We start from the raw sequence: 10,451 nt of genomic DNA on the forward strand, positions 1-10,451 counted from the left end.
TTAAATTTAATTTTTAAATTTATTATTTATAAACGTTTGATTCATTAAAAACTCCAAAATTGGAAATTATTTAATATTAATTTATGTTTAACCTATTACTCAACTCCATACAGTGCAAGAATATCAAATATTCTCGAGTACATCTCTGAATTTCTCACATGGGGCCTGCCGAAGATGGGAAAAGCCATTGAGGGGACAAAAAAATGTGGCGTCCTTTCGGAACCCTGTACAATGTAAGAAATATTTTTAAAATTCCTTGAGCCATATTGGTGGGAGCGAGTCCACAAGCAATTTAACATATGCAGCTCAAGTCTCGCCTGCATGTCCTTCCACAGAATCGCATAACGAATAATGAATAAAAACAACACAATTGGGCATGTCAAGCTCAGACCATATCCCTATTCTGAGAATTTATATATTGTTGGTTCATTATGAAGACCGTGTCTTCGGTCCACAATTCAGATTCATCTTTTGCGTTCATGACTAATCTGAAAAAACACCTGTTTACCGTCTGAATTCCTCTTCGCACACCATATATTTAAAACGAAAGATTAATGAAGTTTATGATGGTGAAGTAGAACAAAGTCTAGCAAATGGTTTTGCAGTCAAAGGTTTGGAATGAATTAAACTCAAGGACCTGATCTAGGAATGAATCGAAGTTTGTACATTTTATAATTAAACAGTCCACAGAAGGAATCTCATTGGCCAGGACTCAAGACTAAAGGTTGAAGTGGAAATAAGCTTTATATCATACAACCAAAAACTTCAGAGCTCAGAGGCCACATATAACAAACCAAAATCAAGCCCTTCTACCATAAAATAGAGATGAACTCTCGTCATCTTGCATTTATAAGGTTACCTTATAATATGACGAATTGTACCTGCTTAACCCCCAAAATTAGAACAAAACATAAATGTAAAGGCGGAAGTAGCATAGGTGTCAAAATTGATCCATCCCTTTTTAAATAAAGCAGCCATAGAACTGGCATTCATCACAAAACTAACTTCTCCACTGTTCTATGATGGCTTCTATATGAATTGCATACCGCTAACGCTACAGCTCGAACATGTTTACCTGGTCTTCTTGGCTTTTGCCAATTTCTTCTTTCTTTTCTTCACAGCCTTGGGAATTTTAGTCTTCCGAGCTTCTCTCTTCTCTTCTTTAACTTTCTTCTTGTTCTCTTTTCTAGCGGTTCTTTTATCAAGAGGCTCCTTTTTCACAACTTCTGACAAGGAACCACTCTCATCTGACTCCTTCGAGTTCTCATCATCTGTCTCAGAATCAGATTCACTTTCAGAAGTGTTAAAATGGCCATCCTGATTTAGAGAAGTTTCTTCCGCAGGGTTCAAATCCTCTTCCTTTTGGTCTTTTTGGGCTTCAGAAACTTGAACTTTAGAAAGAGCCTCCTTTAAACCTGTAATGGTTTGATAATACATATCTCCTGTATCCTTGCCGCTTGTTATCCTTATTACATCCTCCTCAGCATTCTTGACATGATCTAATGTCTTGGGAATATATGACTGGAGCACCAAACAACAAAATATTTCCCAAAATTATGATTCATCCCAAATATATTTGTTCATTGTGAAATACAACTATATATTTACAAAATTGGTATAAAAGCACATTTCATAGTCAACACTTGAATCCTCCAAAAACAAAAAACCAAAAGGAAATATCAAGGTTGAACCAGCTTCATGTACAAACCAAAAATGGAAAGGTTTAAATCTTAAAAACCTTTTTTCACCTATTTTCCATTATAAGCATATGAATAGTATAGTATAAGAAAACAAGTGGAATAAAATGATAAAAGAGTTCATAAAGCGTGATTTATTTCTTATTAAAAAAAAGTACCTGCACGAATACAGAGTCTGCAATTTCATCCTCTACAGTGACGTCTCTTGATAAAATTTTTTGCTGAACCTGAAAAACATAAAATTAATCAGAAGACAGATCTCGTCAAATAATGTATGGAAAATCTTAAGCACAAGCCAGATTGCAAACCTCTTCCAAGTAACTATCAACAGAATCATCAGTAATGGTTGGGTCAACTATGAAGTCAAATAGCTCTCGAATAGTCATGACAGCTACACCATGTTTCTTAAAAAAATCCTGCATTACAACGGTTAGACATATAAAACTAATCTTGAAGCTTAAGCTTTTAGGTTGAATGATTTCTTGACATAGTATTGGAGCCTCTTAGACCAAAAAGTCTAGAGTTCTAATCCAAGCAATTCCCATTTATTAATTACTATTTCCCGAGTTTGTTCCCTCTTCAATCTCAGTGCGCATTTGCATGTGGGAATGCGTCAGAGATATAAAAACTATTATTGCGGTCTCACCAGCTCACCCATAAGCTTAAGCTTTTAGGTTGAGTAGTTTCTTGACAACAACCATGCTTTATTAATTAAGCTTGTTAGTTATAAGCATATTTCTTTTTTCCTTCCAAAAGTAAATTAAAAAAAAAATCATAATGATCCATCCAGTGGAAAGAACTTACAGAAACATGAACACAATCTTCACGTAAGAAATCAAGGGCATGAGGGTGGTCGAGATCAACTGCTTGAGAGACATCAATTATGTACAAGTGACCCTACAAAAAGGAGGGAACTTCAGATTAAACATCCACAGATACACATGTGATCAACCCAATACCCCAGTCAACAACTCTCCTCAAAAGAGGAGGTTTTACATTTATCTTCTCTATTTTGGAATACCAAAACCAGCCCAAAGACAAGCATGTTATCCGTTAGGTAAAGAAACAAGAGACGTTCACCTCAAAATATAGAATATTATATTCGCTGAGGTCTCCATGCACCAGTTTGCATTTCTGATATAAAGTCCGCATTGCGATGATCATCTGATAAAGAAATACAAATAGGTTAACGTAGAACAACTAATGGAACTGTTAAATCCATTCTTCTTTTCTCCAGTAAATCCAAATAATATTCTATCGCAAAGCATAGCTGTTGCTCCATGGACCTCCAATAGAAATCTTCTGTTAGGCTCCTACAGCCTGATTAACCCAAATGATAAACCACAGAAGCTAAATACTGACAAGGTGACATACCTAAGTTTCTAAAGTAATATTAAATACAAATTATATAGTTGCTTTATTTAAAATAAAACAAAATCTATAAAATACTAGAAATTCTTGACATACCTCCACATAGCCTTCACGTAATTTATCCAAAGATAAAGCAGCATCCTTAAGACGAGGTGCAGCCCAACCAGCCTTTCCTATAACCAAAAGAATATAGCAATACACATCAATCTCTGAAGTCTTCATTGTGTAATAACAAATAAATAATAAATGGAAGGGGATAGGGGAGATGAAACTTTTGAACTGTTACCTTCAAATATCCTTAAAGTAAAAATAACTAAAAGGTAGATAATTTGATAGGTAGGTGCATCTATTTTAAGTACACAGGGTTATATGTTGTAGAAGATGACTAAATGGAAGAAAACAAAGCTGATAGTCTGATGGCTGTGACACATTAATGAAATTGTCTTTCTCCAACATGATTCACCAACTTATCTTTCAAGTTTACAAGCTAAAATTCTGCATGCCAATGGCCAAGTAAAAGGACACTACCAATCTACCCAGACAAGCACACAAATCCAGGGCATCATACCTATGAATTCCATGACCAGAACATGCAATCTCAAAAGATATGGAGTTGGACACCGGATTCCAGCTGCCTTTAGCCTGCACATGATTCAGAAAAAGGAGGGAAAAGAATCACAATATCACATCAGTAAAATTCTAAACTAAGTTACAGGAATAATTGGTTATATTTGGTTATACTCTTTCTCTAGCAGGCCATAGGTACAAACTCCAGTAAATAACCTCCAAATTTCAGTTTCCCGCAATACATAATATATGCAAAATAACCACTGCAATTAGGTGATTTCTATTGTGAATGGAAATGAAATGTAAAAGCTTAGTTGGTTTTAGTTGATTCATTTTCCATTCATTAGTTAAGAGATTGTTAGTGACAGTTACTACTGTCATTAAATTCTGTAGCTGAGCTGGAAGATGAAGCTTAATATAAACAAAATGCTGCAGCTTTAACAGTTCCTCAGAGAAGAAAAATCCAGAATTTTGCAGAAGATTATATTAAAGTGCCATGTAAAATTAAACACTGATCTTACCTCATAAGATTCCTCATTTCTTTTTCAGCCCATGTCTTTACCATTTTCCTGGGATTGTGCTTGCAGTATCCATGTCTAAAACGATAGTCACCTTGTACATATCTATCTCGGTCCCTAAAAGTTTAGAAGTGAAAAAAAAATGCTTAAATACAAGCGAAAATAGTATAATATATGCTAAAAAAAATGGAATCTAACCATTAGTTAATTCTTAAGAAATAACATCTTGGGAAATTCACAAGGATAACCAATAAATTTTATCTATGAAACAGCATCCAGCATCATAACTCCCACATAGAGTCATACTGGTACCATATCAACATATTGATTCTCAATCATGGAAGTCATTTTATGATGGTACACCTATTATAAAAGAAATGGAATCCAATTTTAAGTTATTTTTATGAAAGAGAAAATAATGCACAGATTGAATTGAAAGAGAAATTAGGGGAATACAAAAGGATAATTGATAACTTATGTATGGCAAAACATCCAGCATCCTAATCCAATCATAGAAGTCCTATATCTATATCTTATTTCTCAGATACAGAAGTTATCTAAAAGAGGAAGAAAGTAGAAATTAGAAGCTAAACACTGCTATCTTGGATGGAAGCAACAAGAAAATTCTGCAACAGCATGGATTTGGAGAAGAAATGCAGATAAATTCTCATAAATTAATATGGCTTAGTTAATTTTTGCCTTTTCCACTTGCAAGAAGATTGTTTAATGACATAGTATTAAATGCTTGTATCTTAAAACAACCTTTACTGTTACAACAAGTATTTGTTACTTGAGAAGGAACACCATTTGACTTACTTAAAAACGAGAACTGAAGTTTTGTACACTTTGATTGCAAGTTCCTGGCCATCACATTTTGTTGCATGATACACATTAGCCTGTTAAGGAGCAAAAGTAAATATTCAAATATCAAAAAATGACACTGCATTGTTCCCATGTGTTGAGTATATTGGATATGTTCATAGCAATAGAGAATAATGGATTTCAAACTACAAAGTGGTCTTTAAATACCTCTTTTCCAGTAGAAATGCAGCCATTTATGTCATGAAATACACCCTGATTCAGCATTTTGAACAGAGCCATGCGAGTTCTAGGGTCAATGGCCTAGAAAGAACATAATAAATTACTTTCCATGAGAACTATTCATCTATTGAAAGCTTAATCTCATAAAGGTGTTCAGAATTACATCATGAAACAGGGGATACATAAGAAATTGATAAAGAATAATACATCATATTGGCATAAGCATAACCAAGATCAAAGTGCCTCAGATCAAGAGAAGTAAACTCATAAAAATATGAAAATTAACATAAAAAGATGAACAATTTCCTATGTAAATAATCAACAATATACCTCTTATACATTCTACATAAAAACATTCACAACAAAAACTCGAGTGCCTTCCATCCAGCAACGTCAGCAAAAGTAAAATGAGAGAGACAAAACTGTATGTTACAGAAACTTGAGGCACGCTCCCAAAAACAAGGTAAGTGTGTAATTTTAATTTCATCTTTCAATATCTTTTTTTTCTTTTTAATGACTAATAAAAAAAGGTGAAAGCCACAAGGAGCTTTAAGTGATCTTCACCTGCTCCACTGTTGCGCGATCTGCTTTCTCAGTAGTTTTAGTTTTCCCAATGGCCATGTCCCGAACACTTTCACGAATTGCAGTTGTAACTGAATTAGACATGCCAACGTTCAACCTCCCTTCCCACTCCTGCACCATCAATCGACTTAAATTAAAGATAAAATATGCAAAGGCACACCCCAATTTCATGAGATTTTATCTGTGCTCATACCAGGACGCTTTTATTTTTAATACACTTAAAAAGTAACATTAAAACGACATTGGCAAATAGCAATAGTCAACTGGTTCAGAAAATATCCAAATGCAAATTCACAGGAACGATTATTGATCATAACAAAAAAAGAGGGAATTTCAGAGTTACTATGTCGTTCATTGCTTTTTATAAAGGTTATAACATCGGATAACCCAATGACAGCCATAATACAAAGGTTAGTAAAAAGACTTTACTTAGCAACATTTAGAGGGTGATACTGATACCTCCAACGGCGAAGCACGTATATGATGAGAGAACCTCTGGTTGCGATTGGAGAGAGGTTGCAGAGTGGTGGAATTAGGGCGAGAGTGGAGGCCTCCGTGAGCATTTGGACGTCTGGAATTGAGGGTAATAGCTCCATCTACAGCCTCTTTATCGTCTTTCGAGTCCAACCAATCCAACGCATCTCCAATTTCGGAGTCCGATGACCATGACAACTCTTCCTCCTCTCCTACTCCTTCACCGTCTGCTTGGGCTTCATTCGCCGGTGTTAAACCCTCTAGTTGCTCTGTTTTATCTGATACTGTAGTCATAAGTTCCTAAAAGTGTCTTCTAATTTTAGTTTCTCCGGCGAGGCAGTTTGCAATTGCTTGAGCTGTGATTGTTAGCTTTAAGGTGATATTTCAGCTAGGGTTTTTGAGGGGATTGCTATTCCTTGTTCACTCAAGTTGCACCGGAGGAGGTCAGGCCACGCTTCTTTTCTTTCGTTTTTTTTCTTGTTATTAAATACATATATGCAGCAGTTTTTATTTAGGGCTCAAAAGGCCAAATTACGCACCCTGGCCATGAAAGGCTTCTAGCCCATAAATACAACAATCAAACGGAACAAAAAGCTCTAGACTTGCGGCCCATGGAATACAAAGAAAAAACCTAAAGTCCAACCAGAAAAAGTCCTTTTATTGTTTCAAATTATTATTTATTTACTTTTATATTATAATAACATATAAATTTACTATTATAACTATATTTTATTTTATTTTATTTTTTAATAATCTCTCAAAATAATTTATTATTTAATAAAATTTAATATTTTTAAAATAAAATAATTGAAAATTAATATAAATTATTTTTTAATATATATAAAAAAATAAAAAAAAAATAATTTTCTAACATTTTTTGTATTGATTAACATTAATATTAGGAAAAAATATTAAATAAAGTTTATATTTTAATTATATTAAAATATATTAAAGTAAAAGTATTTTTATGAGAGGAAAAACATATAATATATGAACTTATTTTATGGTGCATTTTCCTTCCAAAATCTCTCCCCTTTCCAAACAAGCCTTCTTACTACAAGGACTGTAATTGTTCACCATGTGTCGGTGGAGCCAGTGGGCGACAAGAGATGAGAGACGTGGAAAAATTCGGAAGCTTCCGTCTCGTCGGCTGAAACAAGCAGAGAAGAGCAGTCAAGCTCAAGCGGAGAGGACAATGCTTTTATTTCTCTCGATATCTGATCGCATCGATTGGGCCGTTGGAACCAACTCTCTGTTCTGCTTCCTTGACTTCTTCTTGTTGTGGGCCTAGCCATTCATGTGCGGTAGGGGAACTTACATGAATTCTGTAACCATTGTTTGGGGAAATTACTTCCTTCTGGAGCGTATTTTTCTATCTGCTTGTTCCTTAAATGTGAGGTTATTATTCAAAATAAATCTATTTTTTGTCTCTAGATTTTATAAAATATTATTTAATTTTGTCCAAAAATTAGATGTGTGGCATAGTTTATTCCAAGTTTCTTCATTTTCCAGTATAAATAGCAAGAAATGAAGGATTAGGTGGAAATGTCATACCTTCGTTGTCTTCCAGCTCCATATTAACAGCACGTCCAAGCCTCTTTTTGGTTGTATCGATTTTGGATTTATGTGTTTGTGTTTTTGGAATCGTGTGATGTTCTTATTGTTTTCATTTTAAATTAAAATTGAAAATAAAATTTAAATATTTAAATATAATATTACTATTTTATTAATTAATAATTTAAAATTATCATATTAAAAAAAATAAAAATGGTGTATTTAAACTTCACAAAGGACTGGAATAAATTTACTCAAATATTTAATTTTAGATAAAATTAGACACTGCACTGAAATTTAGTAATAATAGTAAAATTTTATCGAATTCATAAATTTAGTTAAGTGATGAATGCATTTAAATAAATTTAAAAATTATTAAATTTTATTTTTTTAATTTTTAATTTTTATTTAAAAAATAATAAAATTTCATCGATAAATAATTAGTATTGTTATTTTAAATTTTTATTTTTGATATTCAAAATATTTTTTTTTGGTATTCAAAAAATAAGAATATTTTAAAACTATTTTATGGACATCCAACTTAGAATCATATTTTTTTCATATAAGTAATTTTGAAATATTTTTTAATAAAAATGTTTCCTTATCAATTAAATTAAGTATATTGAATTATAGTACAGACAAGTTGACGTCATTAAAAACATTTTCAAGTTTATTTATTTTTAATTATGTCTAATTTCTTTTGAATTTACTCCACATTTGCATCTTTATGGTACAAAAATGGTACACAACTAAATCCTTCTTAATTTGTACATAAATAAAAAATAGAATATATAAAAATAATATTAAATAAAAATAGAAGATCTTTTCCTAAAAATTTCCAAATCAAACGGTAACAATTTGATCGATATCAATGAAGAAGAGCCACATTCTCATCCTCTTCAATCCCCACCATTCCTTCGATCTCATCACCGCCGCCGTCCACACCATGCCACTGCTCCATTGCCACACATTCCGATTTGTGCCTCAACTTCCAATCGAGCGCTTGACATCCCCGCGAGCAATAATTCACTTTACCACAAACGGAACACCTCCGGAACTCGTGCGGCCTTGTTTCCGGCCGCCCGCACCCACCGTGCGAGCATAACCTCAAGCCTGGCCCAAGCAACCCTCGCCCTGACTCGAACCACTCCCTCAAAAACCGATTCGCCGGGTGCAACTCCCTCGCCGGCACATTACAACCAAAGTCGCTTAGCAATGGGCACCCCATGCTTCCCATCATCACACACGAAGCATATTGGAGATGATGATGCTGGTGTTGCGGTTGCCACGTGAGCATAGTACGTAATGATGACGCGAACTCTCGCGCGTTGGCCTGGATTAGGAGCCGGCGTCCCTCGACAACATTTTGAGCAACTCCGTAACCGTCTTGGAGACAATGGCCTAGCTCCCGTAACGCATCGATGTGACCCAAGACGGCTGCTCGAGCACAAAGAGAGACACCGGCTCTAAGATCTTTGTCCTTTTTGGAGCCACCACTGCCGTTGAACTGCATAACGGCTAGAGAATAAAGAGCCGGGGCGTGTGATTTGATGGCGGCCTTTGCAATCAAGGATGCTCCAGTTGCTCGGTTTTGTAAGCAATAAAATCGGATCTATAACAGCAAAAAAAAAAAAGAAAAAGAGAATACGATTAATATTTATATATGTTGTTGTACGGAAGTTAGAGGGAAGTCGGAGAATATACATATATATACTGACCATTCCTAGAGTGTACGAGGCGTCGGCGTTGCAGGCGTTAACGCACTGTTTGAGAAACCGGTGAGCAGATTCCGACCAGTTTTTGGCTGTGACTGCTAATGCTTTAGGTCCAGCTTGGGACAAAACAAGAGGATGAAGACCTAACCGATTCATTCTTTTGCATCTGCTTGAAGGATAAGAAAACAAAAGACATTTACAATAAGAATCCAAACTTCATAGCAATATTATCAAACACGAGCATGCACACATGAATACTATATACCCACATACGTTATGAGAATGTTGATGAAATCTGAAGGACAAGAAGCGGAGGAGCTGAGCTTGCAGAGGATGCAAACAATAATATCGTCAGGTAATTCTTCAAAAAGATCAGATCTTTGGGTGATTAAGGGTGAAATTTTTGGCCTTTTTCTTTTTGGCATCTTCTCTTCTCTTCTCTTCTTCTTTTATTGATCTGAAAATTCTGTTCCGCTGTAGTTTTGTTACGAGGGAAAGCAGATACTTTATAAGTTGTAATCTTTACAAGTCTGTGGAGAGAAGGTAGTGTTGAGAGCTGCCCCTGGTTCTGTCATCCCTTGTGCGTCTTTGTTTGTTGGCTCCTTCTTTAAAAGAAAGGTGAAGTTATATGTGAAGGGATTGATGCAGAGGACCCACAAACGTGAATTGATTTAATATATAAAAATTAAGTAGATTTATGTATTTTTGAAGTTATGACAATTAGATTTACAATGGGCTCATATATTAAAAATACTAAAAATATTCAGATCAAATATAATAATTATTTAGGTCCAGTTATCATTCTTAACATAAATAATTAATTAATAGCAGTATTTATAATTAAGTTAATTTTTAAATGAATATATTATAATAAAATTATTCATTTGTATTATTATCGATCATAATTTAATAGATCCAAAATTATAATTTTA

At 34.2% G+C, this 10,451-nt stretch overlaps 2 protein-coding genes across 2 annotated transcripts; both read right to left on the minus strand.

Moving 5' to 3' along the window:
* Positions 1-725: 725 nt before the first annotated feature.
* LOC110617689 (serine/threonine-protein kinase rio1) lies at positions 726-6,732 on the minus strand. Its single transcript, XM_021760646.2, has 12 exons — positions 6,236-6,732; positions 5,759-5,887; positions 5,183-5,275; positions 4,970-5,049; positions 4,157-4,270; positions 3,637-3,710; positions 3,165-3,241; positions 2,778-2,861; positions 2,502-2,594; positions 2,006-2,113; positions 1,856-1,924; positions 726-1,521 (listed from the first exon to the last, which is right to left on the minus strand). Exons 1-12 carry the CDS (start codon positions 6,542-6,544, stop codon positions 1,072-1,074), a joined length of 1,680 nt encoding a protein of 559 aa, XP_021616338.1. The 5' UTR covers positions 6,545-6,732; the 3' UTR covers positions 726-1,071.
* Positions 6,733-8,546: 1,814 nt separating this feature from the next.
* On the minus strand, positions 8,547-10,123 carry LOC110616810 (F-box protein At5g50450). The gene is made up of 3 exons (XM_021759305.2): positions 9,793-10,123; positions 9,523-9,685; positions 8,547-9,416 (listed from the first exon to the last, which is right to left on the minus strand). Exons 1-3 carry the CDS (start codon positions 9,942-9,944, stop codon positions 8,673-8,675), a joined length of 1,059 nt encoding a protein of 352 aa, XP_021614997.1. The 5' UTR covers positions 9,945-10,123; the 3' UTR covers positions 8,547-8,672.
* Positions 10,124-10,451: the final 328 nt, after the last annotated feature.

Source organism: Manihot esculenta, chromosome 6 (assembly GCF_001659605.2).
Source record: "Manihot esculenta cultivar AM560-2 chromosome 6, M.esculenta_v8, whole genome shotgun sequence".
Classification (NCBI taxonomy): Eukaryota; Viridiplantae; Streptophyta; class Magnoliopsida; order Malpighiales; family Euphorbiaceae; genus Manihot; species Manihot esculenta.

What these genes read in the sequence shown, in the direction of transcription:
- LOC110617689 (XM_021760646.2), bottom strand. Translation starts at nt 6,544, where the DNA reads ATGACTACAGTATCAGATAAAACAGAGCAACTAGAGGGTTTAACACCG. An exon ending in ATAATATTCTATATTTTGAG is followed by an intron (nt 2,595 to 2,777) that starts GTGAACGTCTCT and finishes TCCTTTTTGTAG; the next exon opens with GGTCACTTGTACATAATTGA. An exon ending in CAGACTCTGTATTCGTGCAG is followed by an intron (nt 1,522 to 1,855) that starts GTACTTTTTTTT and finishes TTGGTGCTCCAG; the next exon opens with TCATATATTCCCAAGACATT.
- LOC110616810 (XM_021759305.2), bottom strand. Translation starts at nt 9,944, where the DNA reads ATGCCAAAAAGAAAAAGGCCAAAAATTTCACCCTTAATCACCCAAAGA. An exon ending in TTCATCAACATTCTCATAAC is followed by an intron (nt 9,686 to 9,792) that starts GTATGTGGGTAT and finishes TCCTTCAAGCAG; the next exon opens with ATGCAAAAGAATGAATCGGT. An exon ending in CCTCGTACACTCTAGGAATG is followed by an intron (nt 9,417 to 9,522) that starts GTCAGTATATAT and finishes TTGCTGTTATAG; the next exon opens with ATCCGATTTTATTGCTTACA.